At 33.7% G+C, this 23,119-nt stretch overlaps 1 protein-coding gene across 1 annotated transcript in view; it reads left to right on the top strand.

The window, feature by feature from the left end:
- Positions 1–23,119, top strand: part of Smp_153120 (hypothetical protein) — a gene marked incomplete at both ends in the record, with an annotated part of 35,070 nt that overhangs the window by 5,027 nt on the left and 6,924 nt on the right. The window contains 7 exons of the mRNA XM_018796320.1: positions 1,690–1,846; positions 3,955–4,070; positions 6,358–6,945; positions 8,639–9,121; positions 10,211–10,501; positions 15,859–16,147; positions 17,671–18,680. Coding sequence (XP_018646890.1) covers positions 1,690–1,846; positions 3,955–4,070; positions 6,358–6,945; positions 8,639–9,121; positions 10,211–10,501; positions 15,859–16,147; positions 17,671–18,680 — 2,934 coding nt within the window. The remainder of the gene's footprint in view (positions 1–1,689; positions 1,847–3,954; positions 4,071–6,357; positions 6,946–8,638; positions 9,122–10,210; positions 10,502–15,858; positions 16,148–17,670; positions 18,681–23,119) is intronic.

The following is a 23,119-nucleotide window of genomic DNA, read 5'->3' on the forward strand; positions in this document are numbered from 1 at the left end:
TTTAGGCATCTTGACGCTAAAACGTTTCTGACTTTGTATACAGTGTTCGTACGCCCTAAACTTGAGTACTGCATACAAGCAGCTAGCCCCTGCCTAAAAAAAGACAGTGAACTCTTGGAAAGGGTTCAGAGAACAGCAACTAGGCTGATTCCCGGAATAGCGAAGCTCCCGTATGGTACTAGACTGACCAAGCTAAACCTATTCCCGCTGTCATATAGAAGAATCAGAGGCGACTTGATTACAGTTTTCAAATTGCTTAATGACAAATTTGCACCTGATATGCCCTCATTTTTCTTGTCTCCCAAAACAGAAAATCTACGAGGACACTCCAAAAAAGTTCACAAGCCCCGAACGAATTACTTGTCAGCTGACTACCGACTTTCCCATCGAATAATCAACGAGTGGAATTCATTACCTCAGCACGTGGTTGAGGCTCCATCCGTCGACTCCTTCAAAAGAAAGTTGGATCAGCTGAGAGACCATCATCGCCAGGACTAACACAGGCCATCAAGCCTCCTGTCCTTTCCAAACTGAAACTGAAACTATTATTGGACATTGTTTGTTAGAACTGTGGTAGTTTGTTTGTTTCTACCAGTTAGAGGTTGTCGATATTAGGTCGTTGTAACTGTAATCAACCTTTTTTCAATATGAATACTATTGATCACAAACAAAATTGTGACTCTAAGAACAGAGGTGATGCATTTTCAATTAAGGCAAAGTAATAGAGCATTTTATTTACTTTGAAATCATAATTTATCGTTGTTCAAGAGATAGATGGAGGCTACTTAGAGATAGAATACTTCAATATAAATCTTATAGCTACAGTCAACCCAGTGTGTATTCGAATGTCGACAGAATATTTGGATATAGTCTTCTCAAAAGGTCGGCATCTTTTTCTTCATGTATAATAGAACAGGTAATTGTTTTGTTCAATTTTCTTTTCTGTCTAATCACAATTTATCAATCCTTCAGAACTTATGTATTCCACAGTCATGAGACTTTTTCAGTTATGAGACTTATTGCGACTATTCATTTGCTCAACTACATTCCGTATTAATGCCGTTTTTGGCTTGAAACTAATGTATGATAACCTTAGTTGATATCAGTCTCGAAATAAACCATAATAACAGACAGTTCTAGATAAGCAAACGTCGCTCTAACAGTTTGGGTTTGTTATTACTCTCTATGCTAAAATAGAATAGGAGCAAAACTGCTACTTTTCGATAATCCTAAATCTTTGTTTTTTTGTTTAGGACTTCCTCATTGAGTGACATGCTTGTGGGGATTAACGATGTCATTCCACCAGAGGCTTGTTCAGTTAATTACCAAGTAGGTTTTCGCTAAGCTCAGGAGTAAGTCTTTGATACGGTAGTACAGAAAAACCTACCCTCACTCAGCTGATATAGGCAATTTCTTTTAGTGTTACGTAAGTTACAATGACTTTAGATATTTTTCGACAATCAATGTCCATCATTTATTAAGATAAAGCAGTTCAACTGAATAGTCAGTTGTAAGTTAACCATGTCATTTGACAAATACACTTGAAATTAACTGCTTTATATTCCTTTTGGCTTAAACAAAATGAACCTGAATAAACAAAAAGAATGTCGTTGTGCAACTTTAAAATGATGTAACCACTGTCTGCATTACTTTTACTTTATCTGAAGCCTTTGTACTTTTTTAAAACAGGTTCTTTACTTACCTCGAGAAAATGGGAGGATTGCAATTAAAACACCCTCCAGCATCAAAGTTTACGATCTGAAACAATTTAAACTGATTAACGAAGTACTTTTGACGGAAAACGAAAATAGTACGTCTTGTTTTGTAAGCCAATCTGAGGATGCAAGTTATTTTCTTCTATTTATGATTTTAAAAATTAAAAACCAACAATCAGAATTGGAGAGTTTTTTCATTTCATGAGAAAAAAATTGTTGTATAAAAATGTAACTATTGTAACATGTCATTTAAAAACTTTGTGAACTTACTGGAAAGCCGGACACTAAAATGAGAGATGATTGGAAAGTAGTATCATATCTTCAAGTTGTTAGTGATCAGTAATGTCAGACTCACCAAGTGGTTAACATCAAAGTAAACGTTGAGTTAGTACAACTTTACCCTTTTATAACGATGTTTCCCCTTTAAATTACGGTTTTACTTTTTTGCCAAATTGTTCAATGAAACTTTGTCAGTTTTTTTCAGCTGTGTGATAAAATTTTAGTACATTGGACAACTCAGACTTGTGCTAAACAACGCTCGCTATTGGGCAAGATGAATGGGACACGCCATTAGTTGAAAATGAGCTTTTGTCTTCTAAAGAATGATGACGTACATCTGCAAATGAATGTACCGATATTTCCTAATTCGGTTTTAATCAATAAATTCTCCGTCTGTCCTCTTGCTCAAATAGCTGATCTTGGCTTGCGTACAGAAAACTTATATGTCACTATCAGAATCGGATATCATACAGTACATCACATGCATCTTCGCAAGAAAAAGCACACTTTGTTTCATCGCACAATCTTTAGTACAACTAGTTAAGGATTGCGAACCCTCAATCAATTTTTTTAGCTCTCCGCAATAACAATCTATTTGCTACTGTTATACCTTTTGATGTAATTGACTAAAACATCTTTTCGTTTTTTTAAAAAATAGTTTTTATTATATAACGGATATCAAATAGGAGATTTTTTACAACAAGAAGCCTTGGGGGTCAGTTAGTGATGTAAAATGCAATCAAGATATACAAAAATCTTTGAAAAATCATGTGTTAACTAATGACTATACATTCGGTGGTTTCCTTAGACCTTTACTGGGAGGCAGTATCTTTTGTGTCAATCAGGTTGATAGTTTATTGAAATTCAAAAACGTGAGTAAGGATAGCGGTGGAACTGTAATTTATGGACGACCTTTGAGCGATGCTAAGGTGACGATGAGACAATTCACCTACTTACCAGTGGCATAAGAGAGTAATACGTTAATATGAGGAATTAAGATTAGGATTTAGGATTGGAATTTAAGGTTAATAAATAAAATAAAGGTTTTCATCAAGAATGGATATCAGCTATAGTGCAAAACTGCCAGTTAGCTGTATGAATGACTAAGTTTCACCTACAAATCTAAGACTTTCTATCTTTAATTTCATTGTTCCGTTCATAAATTATAGTTTCGCCAGGATAGCACTATTGCGTGACGTAAACCACTGAGTCCCGAACTAGTGGTTTTCAAATGCTATGCTTGTTGTGAGACCCGATGTGAATACGCTTGATCCTATACATTGTCAAGTGTTTTCAAAAACACAAGCTGCAATTAGTTTACTTTGCATCCGGTTTAGTTACATTAAGAAACTATCATTTTGATTGCATAAATAAAACATATTCTTGAAATTAACTGAAACAATATCTGTGAAGCGCTCATCTTCAACCACATGGTTCTTGGTTTGTTCATCCACTTCACTACATAAAATATAGATCCTAGAAAAATGCTGTAAAGAATTTGTGTTGTATTTTACGTCTAAAAATTTCGGAAAAATTACTTGGATGTGAATAAGCGTATATCGACCGCTTTGATATCTCAGTTTTAAAGTACTTGATGTTGCCTTATATCCAAACATTTTTTACATAAGCGTCCTGAAAAACTCGAAAAACCAAAATCAAGTTAGGTCATTGAAATATTCCCGCATAACAAAATAACAGCTAATATGGTTTTAAATGGTTCTCAATCCAAAGTAAAAGTTGTCTTTGGTCTAAAAATCCCTCAGTAAAACTATCAAAATAAATGAAATTTTTATTTGTTAACTGAAATACATATTTGAGTTATTTGGACATGTTGATTTGGCAAGTACAATAACTTAATTTGATAATCCATTAAATTTCCATGTGGTAAAGTAAATTAATACCATTTTATTTTGTTACATGTCCTTACGTTTTGAATTGTCCGTTCTAAATTAATCGTCAGAAAATGCTTTTAGTCAAAGTTATAACCGTTTAGCATACGCATCAAAAGTGGACGCTTTCATCGGTTGGAAACCTGGTGGAAATACCTTATGGCCTTTATCATGTGAAAATCTTGAGGTGAGATATTTAAAATAATTGACAACTGAACCTCATTTCATTTTTACTTTTCTCAGTGATGATTGTATTACTGTCATTTTTCGCAATTAAAATCTTACAATAGTGAACAAAGAATGAATGTTTTATTCTTTAGACGTTCAAGTAAAGAAACTTCACACAAAAACATCTGTTTTCATATAAATACATACGCTATATATTCCACAACATTATCTAACGTAATCTAAGTATATTTGTGATCGACCCTCCATTCAATCCATTTATTTTAATCCAATAGAAAGACTAGTTTTTCGCGAAGAAAAGATACTACACCGGGACGGTCGGACAGTGGCTAAATACAAAGTGAGAGATGCTTACGAGTGCATGTTGTTGTTCAGGTTTCGGCTCCGTTTTATGGAGGACATATATCCATATTTATGAATAAGCTGTGCATATGCCCTCCATTCGCTTGGCCAATAAAAGGTTCCTTCCCACAATTGATGTTTTTACTGATGTAGTTGGTCTGTGCACTCATTCAGGAAGCCTGTACATATCAACATCATACTCAGATAACCACAGAACGTAACCTTTTGCCGCCACGAACTTGGATAACAGCTAAAAATTATTACTTTTTGTTATATCTTGTGGCCGAGTGGATGCCTAGTTGATGTGTGGCTTGATGAGACTGCCAATTAGGGAGCAGCGAATTATCGATTGGAACAGTGACACACGAAACCCGTACGAGCAGACTAGAGTGCTAACCGGTCCTGCGATCTGCCTAGCCCAGCCAGTTAAGTCCAAAACACCAATAACAGCCTCAGTGGTATGAATCATTATTTACAAACACACTGGGTTTTTATACAAACCAAAGTAATCAATAAACTGATTATAACTTAAGAATCGTATGATAATAAGTCAAGGTCAAAATAAAGCTAATGATAAGAGAAATACGAATATGAATAGTTCAGTTACGTAGTAATTGTACAATAGGAAATAGACATATTACATTGATCCATAAATAGACCTAAAAGTTACCATTCGTAATTCACCGGGGGATATAACACTTTTCTTATGTATATTCATGTATATATTCATTTAAATATGCAGCTCCTTCTCCAGTGCTTTTCGTTGTGTTAGTCTGACGGTTGCTTGACACTTGTCACTATAGACTGCGATAAACTGAAGAAGTTTTATACCATCATCTGTCCATCCGGAAGATAATTCACCATTTATGAGTCATATTGATTTTAACGATGGACGTTACTTGACCTATATAAGTTTAAAATGGTCAAGTTTCTTCGAACACCTGGATTGTTAGAGATCATTTCAAACGAGGGAATTTACCATTTAGGGCTAGATCAGAACTCACTTCGAATAAATAATCAAGTTTCTCATTGCCATTCTAAATTTTCAACGTTACTCGATGCGTCTGTGGTTCTAACAATACAGTTGACAAAGACGGCAACTCCATTTTACTCGCAGATCTCAAGCGATCGAATATATCGTTCACTGGAAATAAGTAAGTGTGTAGTGAACGAGAACATCAGTGAGGACAAGCAAATGTATTTAGCACAAAATTTCGGAACGTATTAGTAAAATCTGAGAACCGTACGGTAAATACTTCATTTGCAAAATGTCAATCAATCATCTCAGACTTCATTGTTCCCTCGTCTTCGCAGCAATCATTCTCTGTTCACGAGCTCTTCTTTTCGACCTTAACCTTCTGCCTCCAGGCATTTCACTTTCAATCGATGATGCATACTACTTATATCTGTCGACATCAGTAGCACACACCACAAATGGGCTTGAATATGAGCTAAGCTTTAAGAAAAAAGGCTAAATTACTTTTTGTTGATCAACGCTACTAAGGGTCCACAAAACATGATATTCAGAATTCTGAAATTTTCAGTAGTTAACCTTATATATTTAAATTTTACTGACGTTATATGAAGCTTTCAAATCTTTGACGGGAAGTGATTAAATTACACCAGTGATGGAACAGTTTCCCGAATTCAGACGTCTATGTCTATGGAAATGCAATCTAGATAACGTTATCTTGGTGCTGGACAAATAAGCTTAAATCATTCAAACAATCTCTTACTGTACTTCAGTGTTATTTGAATACGGATAAATACAACTATAAATTTAGCAATCTGTTACTTGATATCAGGGTAAATTTCGTCCCTTGACATTACTTCCGGTTGGTGATACATAAAGTTATTGTGGAATTAATTGTCATTCATCATTAATATAAATTCCCCGTAGCAACGTTTTTATTACTATCATATTATATCATCAATTTATTTTTCAGAATATTGGCATCCCATCAACAACTAAAAATCAGTTGATTGGTGTATTTTCAAACTTCGATTCAGGAAGCATATTTTCGTTGGAATTAAAATCGTTTAAAACATTTTCGAATGACTATTGTTGGATTATATTTGCAAGACACTGGCAGTTTCAGTTCACTGAAATCCAACTTATACCTAATAAATGTGTACCAGTTTTGATACTTAAGAATTATATCTCATTTAGTTCTCCAAGTTGTCGAGAAGAATTATTTACAAAAATCGTGACATGTCCTCTACTTAAAACTCTTCTTGAGACATATGAATTTCCATCACAATTAATCAGTTTCGAAGAGAAATGTAGTCATAACTGTCAACTTTTAATTGGTTGGAAATGTTCAGCTTGGCTGCGTTGTATGCAATTCAATAGACATTTCAGTTCTATGTCCTACAATAATGATTATGATGAGAATGATGCAAAACTATTGGAAATGATCAATTTCCAAACCTTTGAAAATTCTGTGATCAACCATCAATCGCAAATTACAGCTGTTCTTTACATTAGCCCATTAAATATTTTGATTACTGGTGATAAATGTGGGACAATTAAAGTATGCATTTTATAAAACGTGTCACATATTTTAAAGTTGATTTGCTAAACGAAAAACACAATGATTCATTTCAGTTGTTTGATAGGACTAACGAATTCATAGTATTAGCGCTCGATACAAATATTGAGAACTAACTGTTTTATAACGGTTGAAATAAGAACCGTTTTCCGATACAAAATAAAAAATAATATATACTATCCTACCGATGGGATACTAGCTACTTAATCATACAGTGGATTACAGGACCACTACGGTGAAATCAATCATTTACATGTAACAATAGTCTATATAGTAATCACAGACTTGATATATTATTTTTTTGTTCAGTAACTAATCATAACTTATATCACAATAAAATTTATTTATCCGGACGTAAATTGAAGTTGTGTTCAATGGAATAATTTTCCTTTGTCTGCTTTCATTAAGTTCTCCGTAGATGTCGTTAATCTGCAAAATATCATTTGATCAATGATCCATTGTGAAAATAATTAATGGATAAATATGACTATTTGTACAAATAAGTGAGAAGGAAAAACATACAACTAAATTACTGGAGACTGAATTGACTAAAATCTTATGCTGGCTCAGAGGTCAAGCGTTCACGAACGAGGCCGAAGGTCCTGGGTTGGATTCCCGGTTGCAGGGTCGTAGGTGCGCACTACTGGTTAGTTCTATACTAGGATGAAATGCCTATTCAGTGCTTACAGCTTTTCAATGGTGGTCTTACTTAGACTAATTTATGAGTCCAGTGCGATTCAACAACCTCCACACCCTCATACTGAATATAACACTCTTCACAGCCAAAGTGGTAACATCATAACTTTCGTGTTTCATTTAAGACTTGTCATTAGCATAAATATATTTCATTATTCATATATGTGTTGAAATGGTGTTCTCTGTGCTGACGCTAGCAGTCAATTTTTTCGGCTATATGGCTCACTTTAAATAATTTCAGTGATAATATGTAAAATGGTAATAAGCTATAATTTCGACGAGAACTAAAACATATTGGAGTGTAACTGCATCCAATTAGTAAATCACACTTCAAATTGGAAATGCTAACAGTTCACTATTGGTTAACAACAAATGTAACTAGAACAAATCTCTATAAAATTGTCACAATACCCTTCATATACATATTTCCTTTCCTCTCTGCATTTTATAACTCCAATTTGTCCTAACACGGGAGTCTTGTGGAAATCGTTTAATGTAAACATGGTTTACAAAGGAAACTGACCAATTAGATAACTATTGGAAATCAGGGGTTATCAAACAGCTATTTCGTCTTAGTTTGGTTAGTGCTCATCTGAAATCTCATTAAGAACTGAACCCAAGACCTTATGGCCTCGAGGTGAGGAGATTCGATTTGCATACAGACCACTCACTACTAAATGAAATGTGTATCGAGAAATTGAGTACAGGAAAATCGTTATAATCACCAAATACAACCTTCGCTATTTCTATTATGAAGTCGTTAAAATCTTATTTTACTAAACTGTTAAAATATGAAGATTCAGGTCAACTAGACTAAGTGTATATATTGGATGCTATGAAACATTCTAAAAGGTGTCAAATTACCATTGATAAGGTTTTTGAAACTGCTAAAAACCCATGTATCAGGTATTATTAAAAATCTACATTTCGGTCACATGGCAACTAGACAAATAAATTCACCAGACGTTTTCATTTTCAGACATGGAATACTGACCAAGTTCAATTATCAATACTTCATGGTCACTTGGGAGAAATTATTCATTTTTCGGCACATAGGTGGGATTTAATTAGACCACAAAAATTTTATTCCACATCTCCAAGTTTCGTTTCTATAAGTAAGGATGGATTGATGAAATGTTGGCAGTTCTGGCAATCACACTATATATATCTAAAAAATGATGGTTCGGAATCTCTAAACCTGTCAAGAATTGTATCAGATAATGGAACTACGGAGAATACTATCAAAGAAGTAGATAGTAGACAGACGCTAATGAACTTGTATTCAAAGATTCTGTCTACAAAGACTTCGGCATCAAACACAGTGCATACTATTCATGACATTACAGTGAAAAGAGACACTGGTGAGATTGTTCTAGTTGGAGTATGTGGAGATATCAGTTCATGTAAGATTCATGAGAAATGCCAACAGGAGTACTACTTGGAACACTGGACAATATCTGAGGTAATACAAATTTAGATGTGCCCATATTTTCACGAGTTTACTTATTTATTGTTCTTCTGCAAATATCTAATTGTTACAGATCGTCAAATAAAGCCATCAGACACTTATCATTTCATAAGTACTCATTCATTATATGTGGAAATTATATTTGAAATAATCTCAGCGATTGAAATTTAAATAATTCTAACGTTTCGTCCAACGAGCTTGTCTGGTTTTCTTCGTTCATTGATGTAAAAATGAACTCATTTCATTTCATTGAAAGGTTAAAATCTATTTATTTCATTTCTGAAATGATGTTTTGTACTGACTCATCGGGAGTTTTGACCAACCAGTAATTTAAAGATGAACTTTACCACGAACCGATGTCAAATTAAGAACTATTAAAAAAATTGAAAGTGTTGTGCTGATGTTTGATCCTTTTTTGAGTCTCTAAAGTAGTGTTTCCCCACAAATGTACACTGCCTGATATTCACAGTCTTCAGAGATCTAAACATGCATGATCTCTTTTGATCATTAACTTGGAATCCGTTTGTTTGCATTCTTAACTTCTGTCAGATAATTTAAAACAGTGAAAGTATTTTTGGTAAAACGTCATATTTTACCTATCAAATCAATTTTATCATATTAATTAACATTGTTTGTAAGATAAAACTCGCTAACGTCTACAAAAATGAAAGTTATGTTGTCCAAATCAATAACTTCAAAGTGCATAATGAAACCTTTACGAGATACCTCTGTTTGCTTGTTAGATTAAAAAGATGTCATTCAATCAAGCAATTCCTCTTGAGTTTAATTAATAGTCAGAATATTAAATTATTTCAGATTTATATTTAACAAAATAAATTAAGTGTATATTTGTTTTAATTTATACCAAGTTAGGATTTGTCAGTTCGCGTTTGTTTGGAGTAAATGTTTATAAAACAAATAATTTAGCGAAGGATTCCTTCTCAATGAGCTTAATTTTAAAGCTACATAGTAGTATGTACATTTACATGATATATTATTGGTTAGTGAATAATGTTGTGTTTGTTAAAATATAGGATTCATATAAATTTGCCATTTTATTCCTTTTCTCACATTATTGGACAGCCTTGTTCACCGATGGCCGAATTTCCACAAATAGTTAAAAATATTTCATTTATAAGATTGAATGATTTATATGATATTGTTAATCCAGCGGCCGACAAATCATCTAATCTAGCTGAATATCAAAATGATAATTCGATTAATATAGCAGTTGTTATATGTGAAGGAAAACCTGGAAGCGTACATTTACTTTCCACGTTGAACGGATCCATTTTAACAACAGCTGTATGTGAAGATACAGTTGAAGATGCTACTTGGCATTGGATGCTAGAAAAATTGTTTATTTTACAAAGTGTAAGTTCATTATGTAGTTTCTTTCCCCGAGATGTATGTTAAAGATATTCATACTTAAAGTATAAATATTGTTACTATTATTGGGGAATAGAACTGTAATCCATAAATTCATGAATTTCTCAGCTATCCTTATATCTTAGAAATTTATCCTTTTTGTATCGTGAATTATTTTCATCACTCTGACGATACTTCGCAAACCACTTTTATTTTGAGGACGATTCTAGTGTAGCATAAAAATTACTGATTCGAGTTTCTATCATTTTCTAAAACATGAGCCAAATTTCTTAAGTTTCATTTGTTCATTTAACTTTATATGAGTTATTCTTTGGGACCATAGGTAGTGAAAATCTATTATACGCTCATCACACCAACTTTAACAAAGTTTGTCTTGTATTCTCATGTATAAGAGATTGGCGGACTATGCATCCTAATATACGCATAAATATCCTATTGATTAAAAAATGACGTAAGTCAGTATTTAGCGGGATGCCTTATGTCCTAACTATTAGACGTAAGGTATGGTTTACTAATGGAAATGTTATTCTTTTGAAATCACAAAAAAAGAAATATTTAAAAAGATTGAATGTGAGTAACAGTCTGTAAAAATGTAAATACGATTCTCTTAACTTATTTCAATAAGTATTAAACATTTGTATATTTACTCCTAAGGCATCTTGATATCCTCAGATGGTAATTTTACAATGAATAAATCCAGTCATTGTGCTATACTTCTCTTTGAAAACTTCTTCTGATACGATCTACTCATTAGCACATCAAATGTTTTGCTAAATAAAAATATATTAACATTCTGAATTACTTTATATGACTGATTTCCGCAGAGTTAAGCCTAGTAATTTTCTCCAATATTTCTGACTCACGGACATCTATAGAATTTAAATTCATTTCTGTTCTTTTTCATAAACTTCTGTTCGTCTTAATGAATATTCGAATGATTTAATACTAGTGTTGTATAGTATTGGTTAACTCACTGAATTTTTAAGTCTGTACATTAATGATATATATTCTGAAAATAATAATTACAAATTTATGCCAGTTTACATGCATCATCAACTTGATATAGATGGCAATATTAAACGTACAGAACATACAGGATATTTTATTATTTGAAGGGTTCTGACTAAAAAAAATTGTTTAAGTAGTACATTTTTCACGTATATTTCAGCAATCCAAAGCAACAGTCAGGAACTATTAGTTCTGTTTAAGTGGACAACCTGTTGATGTATGAGCAGTATATTTAAGGTTATTTCCAGTGCCGTAACGGGAATATCATTTAACGCATGGTTATTTTTGCATGTTTTTAATAAACTTTTTTTATCACATTTTTAATTTTTTTTTTCATTCCGTTTTGTTCAATTAAATGATTGGTTATTTATTTCTTAAATGTAAGCACTTGTGGGCAGAGCACCTTTTCTTCAAATTACGGACGCTAATAACGCACACAATACAAGCTCTGTCGTTTCCCACGTTATCATGGACACAGATAACGTGTTCTTAAGTACATTATATCTGGTAGTATTCCAATCACTTAAAGAACGCTATTAGGACTTATGAAAGGGCGACGTACTGCCATTGTGCATTGAGCGATTTTCCTTTCCATAAGGACCAGAAGCCGTATATTAAATTTATATGTTGGAGAAATGGTCGTAGAACACCTAGTGGCTCCTCACAGCCGATTAGACAAAGGCAGAAATGTGATTAGTGTTATTATATTGTTCATGAACGGCTGCGATGAATACTCAACGTCCGATCTTCATCTATTTCAAGTGTATTGAAGTTTATTGGACTGTTGTTCGTGGGAATGTGCATATCAATCATGAGTACAAATTCCTGAGGTACGACAACAATTCTTGGATGCGCATGTCAACGGATGCAGAAATTGAAACAGTGAGACCTCTGCTGATTTCGGGGAAAACAGTATTCAATATTGTGCACTTCGTTTACCAATCTTATAGGAAGCACCTGGATCCCCAAGATGTAATTAACATGCGCCACAAAGTGTTCTCGCAGGCCAATCTTCCTGGTAAGCAATGTGCCTACTTATATTGTGTCATGTGATTACGTCAAATTGGAAGCTCAAATCATGTCACTTGGTGGGTTTTGTGAGCACAAAATTGATGAAGAAGATTATCTTCGATACCTTATCTTCGCAACTACTGATAAAATGAATTTGACAACTCGTTTTCTAAATAATGTCGATTTTGATTGGGAAATTTTCGTTAATCTCATTTCGTGTACGTTTTCCGTTTTTTTAAATACAGTTCCCCCATCATTGGGTTTTTCATGAATTCTAAGTGAAATAGTCTGATGGTTTCATCTGATGCGTTTCATATTATTTCTGTGAGAAAATAGCTAGCCCATGTGTTCTTCAAGCACGAAAGCGTAAGAAAACTTTTAGTCTCACAATTACCAAATCTTTATTATCTGCACTATGGAAAATTTGTATTAGCATTCATCGATATACAATAACGATTATCTTAGCATATGCCATTATGTTACCCATAGATTAAATGAAATAATCATTATACTCCATCACTGCCTGTGAACTTCTTTCCTATGAAAAACAGTTCAGTCAACTCTGATAAAAAAGTTTTTTGACCTTGAAGCGTTTACCAAAATTTAGTGTGAATATGTTTGTTATCATTAACGTTGAATTACTGTACTATCAGTTGGAAATTATGTGCTAAGATCAGTTCATTAGAACAACAACATTATTTTATGAGGAAGGTCAGCTAAACTAGCACTGGTAAATTATAATCAACCCCTATTGAATAAGCTATATAATCATTTGAGTAATAATTTTTTATGGTTTCTCAAATGTCTATGTCATCTAATGAACATCGATCCTTTCATTAATAATACACGCAAACTTCAATAACACATTTTCAATATTTTTTTACATTGTTCAGCTATAAAAATATAGGCTACGTGATAGACCGACTAGAGCAGTAAAGAGAACGTTTAGTGCAAGTAACATCTGTCTATCGTACTCAACTCAATCTATGGTGATTCCTCAACTAAAGGATAAGTTACCTGGTTATGCCACTTCCTCGTATACCTACGAATTCAGCTGCTCATGTGGAGAAAGCTATATTTGGCGCACTACCAGAGAACTGAGCCAAAGAATTAGTAAACACCTCCCTTCGTCGTTAGGAAAGGGTATCGTCAAAGCAATACGCAACTCTGTTCTATTACACTTGATCGATAGCGGTCAAGTAGTAAACAGAAATAAGTCATTTAAAGTTATTTATCATATTCTTACTAGTTTTCCTTATGGCGTTCGATCTCGTCCTTTACACATAGCAGAAGTTATAGGAATTCGAGCCAACAATCGAAGTCTTTGTGTTCGTAAGAAATTTTTAACACCTTTATCTCTCCCTTGGCCTTAAAAAATGATGTTATTTATTATTGCTTTCCATACTCTTCCCTCGTTTATTTCTCTTCATCCCCTCCTATCATTTTCTTTCTCTCCAATATACGTTTTACGGTCCAATTATCTAAACATTTCTTATTACGTAGTCTTATAATTTTTACGAATGTTATTTCAGTGTCTATATTTTTCTAATCATTGACCTGTTTCTCATTATGTAACATTGATTCAAGCCTTTATTATTCTTATCACAACTAGTACACCTGTCATCACACTACCAATTTGTACTTTTCACTTATTATGTTTATTTATGTAATCTATTCCACTGTTATCATTGACTCATAAACTGCCTTGACTGGTTTAATAATTTCGTATTTACATATAAAATTACTGTATACTAGAATGAAGCCTGATGAGGATCTAATCGAAAACAATATTGTTAGCTTATATATGTTGTTTTGTATTTTTTTTAAAATACAAAAACCGCCGTGCGTTTTACGATGTTCGATTATAATCATCTTCAGCTAGAGAAAATACAACGGAAGCAAAGAGGATGTAATAGCAAAAGCAATAGCTACTTTAATAGGTCATTTTTTCAGGCTTATCATAATACATGTCCCAAGTTATATTATGGTATGCTGTTCGTGCTAGATATTATTCACGTTCGTTAAGGTTACCAGTGATGATGTTAATGTAAAGTATCTGTAGGATAGGGAGGTTTCATTAGTGGGCTCAGAAATAAAAACGAATAAACATTTAAAGTTCTTGTAATCTCACTAATGGATCGGAATACACTTACAGGTGTAAGCACATATGTAGCAATTTCAGAGGAGTGTTACTTCCTATACTGGATTACGGAAGAAAACGATATACAACTGACGGCAATCGGACGCGTAGAACCCCGCAGTTGCAAATCAGAAGCAGGGGAACTGAATCCTGCCAATCCGTAAGGAGGCAAGTTATGCTGTTGTCCAATCGTAGCATGTCACATTGATGTTCTAGGAAGCTCTATGAGATTCTGACTGGATGGAGTCTCTTTGACTTGTTTGGAGCCTCTGGTCTCTCCGTCGTATTTTTCGAAGCCGTCCCAACAAGGAGATGTAAGCATCGATGCAGCTAACAAAGGATGGGAGTGATTTTACTTCGTGGATAGACTGTGATAAATTTTTCCTGTCTCAAAATGTTTTTGGTGAAGTAATTTATGTGGAAAGCGGATTTAGTATGAGACTGTTTCACTGACAAGCAGTTACGTATGCTATAACTAGGAGTTTCTGAGTGTTAAATTGTTTCATTGGATGTAAAGGGTAGCTTATTAAGTATTAAGTTCTGATTATGTTATTCTAAAAGCGTTGATCATTGGTCATTTGTCTTATTACTGCAGATCTGACAGTTTATAACATCTGGAAGAATACAATGTAACTGATAACGCTCTTGCATAAATTTGAACGGAATCTTCTAGTCCCTGTTCTTATTGGCTCGAACTTACGTATGAGTATGGTTTCGGTATAGATGTTAAGAAAATTAATTTAGTCTTCAGTGTAACTCTACTTGATTCAAGAGAAAACTTATATTATACTTCTCAGTAGATAACTTTTTGTTAAGCCATCGAAAATCTAAGTAAACTAGACTATTGTTTCGATGATGATTGTAAATACGTATCACTTTAGTGTCTTGAACTAGGAAAAAATGTTTTACAAGTACCACGTAGTTTTTCTTATCATTTTATAAATTTATCATTAAATTCACTGGTTTATTTGACACGATCATAAAACGTTTTCTGATCTTTACCATAAAATCCGCCCATAAACTATTGTTTTCCTTTTCGGTTTAGTACACTTGAGCACTTAAATTAATCTAGGTGAAAAAACGGCTCAAATTTCATAGGCTATGTTCACCGAATTGATTGTAAACCAATCACCTACATCTAGTTTACTTACTTGAACCTATTACATTTTATTAACACTTTCAGAATGGCGACATCGCTGTATTTTCCACTTGTAGTCGACCGTGTAGCCTGCTTTCTATATGGTCATCATCTGAAGATGATGTGTTTTACCGTGGTCCACTCTTACTTTACCCAGTACACAGCCCAGATTACTTCAAGCTATTTTTGGAAGATGAAAAATCTAGTGATTATTTACCACCCGTTATTTTGTTACTGTTGGTTGGTCAATCTGATGGATCTTTAGTTGTGTTATGTACTAAAGAAGGAATCATAATGAGCAAAACTCCAAAGTATTCAACAATTAAATCTTCAAGTAAGTAACTGTATTTGCTTTACTAAATTATTTGATCGCCTTCAAATTATGACATCATTTAGACAACGGTGTATGAGATAAAAATCAGATGTTTAAAAATAAGTTTTTACCTTGACACGAATAACTTAGTATTTAAATAGCTACTAAAGTATACTAATACGTAAAACTAATGTTACTAAGAAGCGGTTCCAATTAACTAAGACAATTCATTAAAATTCCCTGAATATGATATGGACGACGTTTCACCAACAAAATGACTGTGAGAATCTGTAAACATCGTGATATTGTACTTGGACAGTTTGATCATTAATTTGCATCAATACATCTTTTAGGATCCATATTGAAATTTAAATGAGCCAAATACAATTACAAGTCAGTAAATGAGTAAATATTGACATCAATCCAAATACTATTTGATCAATACTTTTTATTTTAAGTGGCCGTTCTGTAACTACCCACTGAAATTTATTTTTAATGTAGTTAGAAATATCACCCATCAAATGATCGAGAGTTTCTCATTTCAGGTATATTACGCAAAAATTTCAACTCGTCGTTATTTTATTTCAACTAAACAACGCACTTGACCTTAGAATATGGTTCATTCAACTGGTCAGAAACTTATGCGAATTATTTCCAAAGAAAAAACATTTTGTGTCAAATGCTATATTACTTGAAGTTTATAAGTAACGCGATTATGCTCTACTATTTAAACCTTCAAATCATCCAATGTCCAAACACGATCCAAACTATTGTCCAGACGTGTGATCATTAATATCTGGATAGCCAGGAGAAATGCGATTAAAGTATTTAGCATAGAACATACAAATTTTCAAGGTGTGGACTTTTTTATTTTAAGAAGTTGAACTAAAATTTCACTGCACGAATTTGATATATTTATGTTGAGAGATTTACCAAATAAAATATCGGCTAATGATGATCTTACAGTTGTAATTACAAAATATAGGAATGTATCTAGGTATCGTAGAGAATAGGAGACTAACTTACTATCTGAATGATATGTTATTTGTTATAAAGCTTATCCTGAGGCGGTGCATATTTGTAGCTCAAGAGGATGATTTCCGTAAAATTGAGTTCCCTCAGCCGAACGGTTTGATCGTGAAGCCCTCATTATCTTCCTAAATAACATCACCGGATCAAAATTTGGATAAAAATAAGCTGCGGCCGAAAGAAACTTTACATCAGGTAAAAGAGTTACACTGTTCATCTTCTGCACGAACACCAATTCACTGTCAAACTTCACAATATATCTTCGCTTACATCAGTGCTGATGTCTATAAAAAAATAAAGGCTTCATGGCTAGACTATCCTGCTTATAAAACTCGTTACCAGCAAAATTTATCCTGTTCATGGTCCCGAATAAAAGCTAGGATGTATATTGATAAGCAATTGGAAACTAAGACAAAATAATTGTCAAGATCTCCTTGACTTTCATTTGTTTTCTAAATGACAGACCCATCACTCATGCAAGTTAATAACTCATTTTTGTTTACTTTGAAAATCAGACAATCTTCCAGAAGTTGATCAGAAACAACATATATCGTCGATTAAATCAAATCCGATATTTGGGAGATTATACACCATTACCTTAGATGGAACATTAAAAGTATGGCAATTGATAACACCTTTACCAATTGGTATACAAATACAAAAACTGGACATTTTTCAAAGGGATAAATCAAATTTACGTGTATATTTCACACGTTTTCCATTTGAAATTATTAATAATACTGACATCTATTGTATTTATACAGCTAAGAATTACTCACTTCCCGAAGTAGGAAAAACTGATGTTAATTGTGTAACTAATTCTTGCTATTACAATGCAATCTGTGCTGAAGTGACTAATCCAGGTGATACTTATTCTATGTTCGATTTCATAACAACACGTTATTTTGATTCAGCTTATTTAAATCATGAGAATACAACTTTGCTTAAAGATATTTGTATTGGCTTAACAAATATAAGCATATTAAATAAACATTTTGAAAAAACACCCATGATTGAACAAATATTTCTAACAATAACCACTGATCCTGTTGAGCAAGAAGGCCTTTACTTAAAAGTATGGCAAACAATATTTGATTACAATATGGGAAATGAATATCATTTCAGAAACTCTAACGGTTTGAAACGAACATCTATAAAAACACTGCAGCGTTTACAAATGTTAGTTGATAGTGGAGACACTGGTATCGTCAGTTTAAAATGTGGTCTACAATTGATAAATACACTTAGATTACCATATCCAACCGGATCAAGAATCTCTAAAGCTGTTTGTAGAATAGTCAGTATTCCGTCAAATGGTGATATTTTATTGACAATCAATAATAGTATATATTTACTTCACTATAAAACATTGAATAAGTATTTTCGATTAAGATCTTATTTATTAAATTTAATGAATCGATCTATTGAAAATAAGATGATTCCACATATATTACAAAATGTTATAAGAAAGAGAGAATGGAATATAGATGGATTAAGAAAAATGAATGATGTAACTTTGTCTATGGTAAGTTTTTCTTTCTATTGATAATGAATGTTCAATATATGTTACTGATTATCTATTCAAAAACTGGCTACATTTTGCTTTGTTTAACTTCTGGCTTATATAAATAGGCGTTTGGTAGGGTAATAATTACTTTAAATGCAATCTAACATCAATCATACAAACTTCAAGTTAAAGCTCGTATTATCTACTGAAGCTAAACTCTTTCTGAAATCTTCCACTACTTGACAGCTCAATATTAGGAAATCGAAAATGATATTTTATCGAACAGTTTATTTCCGACATAAACAGTGTGCATGTATGCAAACTATAAGACAAAAAACATCGAATAGATTATTCAAGAGTTCATTTGAATGTTTGATATTTCATGAAATCCCACACTAATATAGACTAGTCAGAAGTATTTATGTGACGTTTAAGGGTTTACAAAATATGGGAAATTCTTATATTGTGATTTAGAACAACATATACAAGCTAACAATATTGTTTTCGATTAGATCCTCATCAGGCTTCATTCTAGTATACAGTAATTTTATATGTAAATACGAAATTATTAAACCAGTCAAGGCAGTTTATGAGTCAATGATAACAGTGGAATAGATTACATAAATAAACATAATAAGTGAAAAGTACAAATTGGTAGTGTGATGACAGGTGTACTAGTTGTGATAAGAATAATAAAGGCTTGAATCAATGTTACATAATGAGAAACAGGTCAATGATTAGAAAAATATAGACACTGAAATAACATTCGTAAAAATTATAAGACTACGTAATAAGAAATGTTTAGATAATTGGACCGTAAAACGTATATTGGAGAGAAAGAAATGATAGGAGGGGATGAAGAGAAATAAACGAGGAAAGAGTATGGAAAGCAATAATAAATAACATCATTTTTTAAGGCCAAGGGAGAGATAAAGGTGTTAAAAATTTCTTACGAACACAAAGACTTCGATTGTTGGCTCGAATTCCTATAACTTCTGCTATGTGTAAAGGACGAGATCGAACGCCATAAGGAAAACTAGTAAGAATATGATAAATAACTTTAAATGACTTATTTCTGTTTACTACTTGACCGCTATCGATCAAGTGTAATAGAACAGAGTTGCGTATTGCTTTGACGATACCCTTTCCTAACGACGAAGGGAGGTGTTTACTAATTCTTTGGCTCAGTTCTCTGGTAGTGCGCCAAATATAGCTTTCTCCACATGAGCAGCTGAATTCGTAGGTATACGAGGAAGTGGCATAACCAGGTAACTTATCCTTTAGTTGAGGAATCACCATAGATTGAGTTGAGTACGATAGACAGATGTTACTTGCACTAAACGTTCTCTTTACTGCTCTAGTCGGTCTATCACGTAGCCTATATTTTTATAGCTGAACAATGTAAAAAAATATTGAAAATGTGTTATTGAAGTTTGCGTGTATTATTAATGAAAGGATCGATGTTCATTAGATGACATAGACATTTGAGAAACCATAAAAAATTATTACTCAAATGATTATATAGCTTATTCAATAGGGGTTGATTATAATTTACCAGTGCTAGTTTAGCTGACCTTCCTCATAAAATAATGTTGTTGTTCTAATGAACTGATCTTAGCACATAATTTCCAACTGATAGTACAGTAATTCAACGTTAATGATAACAAACATATTCACACTAAATTTTGGTAAACGCTTCAAGGTCAGAAAACTTTTTTATCAGAGTTGACTGAACTGTTTTTCATAGGAAAGAAGTTCACAGGCAGTGATGGAGTATAATGATTATTTCATTTAATCTATGGGTAACATAATGGCATATGCTAAGATAATCGTTATTGTATATCGATGAATGCTAATACAAATTTTCCATAGTGCAGATAATAAAGATTTGGTAATTGTGAGACTAAAAGTTTTCTTACGCTTTCGTGCTTGAAGAACACATGGGCTAGCTATTTTCTCACAGAAATAATATGAAACGCATCAGATGAAACCATCAGACTATTTCACTTAGAATTCATGAAAAAACATTTTTGACAAGTTGATAATATTATTATGTCCACTACTTTGGAACCTCTCTTAGCCTATGTACATCCCAAACTGCTAAAAATATGACGACCGAACTGACCAGGTATGTAAACTCCGTATAGGAGGTATATGGATGATATGCTAGTCATATTTGATAGGTATTTCTGTGTGATTTGATAATAAAATAGACTCAATAGTGCACAGAACCATATTCTACTTATTTATAAAGAAGAAAATAATGACTGATTACCATTTCCAAATATACTTTTGAATCAAGGGAGGAAAGGATTATAAAACGACCAGTTTATCTAAAGCCGATCAGGACTGGGAAATATCTAAACTTTCGCAGTTTCTGTTTGTGAGGACGATCAACAGGTGAACTTGAGGAAAGTCTAAGAAGCCCAGAAGGAGCCGAACGTATTCCATCTAATCAGATTTTGGAAGAATATTCCAGAATCACTACGTGTGGCTTTCCTATTGGACAAAGGATAATACCCCCCTGTGCGTGGATTGGATAACTATAATGATGATTTCGTTTTTACTAATAACTATAAATACCTTACAGTCTTTTTTTTACCACAATTGACTCTGTTTGGAATAAGATTTCTTACATTTGCATTCTGTCTTCTCATTTTGCGACTTGAGAAGGTTCTAGCATTCGAGTGCTCAAGTTATACGCGATATACTAGAATCTATGTTCCAGATATAACAACTGGCGACGGAGTTATATTATCCAGATGTCATTTATCTTTGAACAATTTGAAGCCTAGCTGAAGCATCAAGAAAAAGTTTCAAATGGTTCCAGGTTCGTATTATAGAAAACCTAACCCAACAATTGAACCTAAATCAAAATGAAGTTACAGATAAATCTTTCGAATCTCATGTCGACCAGAATAATAATTCTATCCATGAATTTAACTTCCATGGTTCGGCTGGCATCACGTTGGAATCGTGATTCAAGAAATACGATTTGTTCAAGGTCGACCTCAGAAAACTTGTTTGCGCCGCCAAGGTCAGAATACCCCAGAAGGCTTGGCACGACTTAGCATGAACGCTTCAGTAATTTCATCCTTTGAAAGAATCAAAAAGATTTTTTCTTTTGATAAAACGGTTGATATTTTGTCGCAAATCTTTGCTGAAAAGTTATCCTTGTTCAATATTCGTTATCAGTGTCTCAAGATAACAAAAGCAGGTGATGATGACTGGGTGGGACATACCGGTTTAGTAAGCCGCAAATGTGAACTTTTCCCATTGGGCAGCACCAACACTAATTGTTAAAAAGCCTAATGGAAGTATCTGGCTATGCGCAGGTTACTCTACTGGAATAAATGAAGCACTTGAGGCCCATCAGTACCCTTTGCCGTTACCAGAAAACGTACTTGCGAAACCGATGGTGGGGAAGTATTTTGCAAAACTGGACCTATCAGAAGCTTATCTAAAGATTCCAGTAGTGAAAGAGTGTAAGCACTACTTGACAATAAACACTCATAATGGGTCGTCCCGACACAACAGACTTCCGTTTGGAGTAAAGACTGCCCCTTCAATCTTCCAACAAGTTATGCATATTATGCTACAAGATATTTCTTGTACTGCGGCCTATTTCGATGACATACTAACCATGAGTACAGACTATGCTGACTTAGAGAAGTTGGATACGGTTCTTAGATGCATAGTAGATTATGCATTCACATTACGTGCTGAAAAATGTGATTTATACATGGAGCAAGTCCGCTATTTGAGATTCATAATCGATAAGAACGGAAGAAAACCTGATCCTGAAAACGTCGAGGCTATCAAGTCCATGCCTACACCGACTGATATATCAACTTTACGTTCTTTCTTGGGAATGGTTGGTCATTATGGCGTTTTTCTTCCACATCTGCATCTCCTCGGTGCTCCTAATAATAAGTTACTGGAAAAGGATACCAAATGTTTCGGGTCAACCGAATGGCAAGAAGCATTCCTAAAACTAAAACAGCTCCTACCATCAAACCTTCTGCTAACACACTATGATCCAGATCTTCCAATTATAGTCGCAGCAAATGCGTCAAACTACGGAATCGGAGCAGTAATTTCACATACTTACCCTGACGGGTCTGAGAAGGCGATCGCCCATGCTACACGATCACTGATTATGACAGAAAGGAAATTTCATAAGATGCTGTGTGATGGACCTTTCACCTTAATAACAGACCCAAAATCTCTACTGAGTTTTTGGATCCAAGAAAGGTATCCCTGTATATACAGCAAACCGTCTATAGAGATGGGCAACTACACTGCTGGGCTATGATTTCAAGATGAAGTATCAACCAACAACGGACTTTGGACAGGCAGATGCCCTCTCAAGATTATTTAGTTCCCATGCCAACAAGAAGAGGAGGTGCTTGTAGCTGCCGTAGATGTTGAGGCTGAGGTGTACACAGTATCCGGAC

The sequence above is a fragment of the Schistosoma mansoni genome (assembly GCF_000237925.1).
Source record: "Schistosoma mansoni, WGS project CABG00000000 data, supercontig 0173, strain Puerto Rico, whole genome shotgun sequence".
Lineage (NCBI taxonomy): Eukaryota > Metazoa > Platyhelminthes > Trematoda > Strigeidida > Schistosomatidae > Schistosoma > Schistosoma mansoni.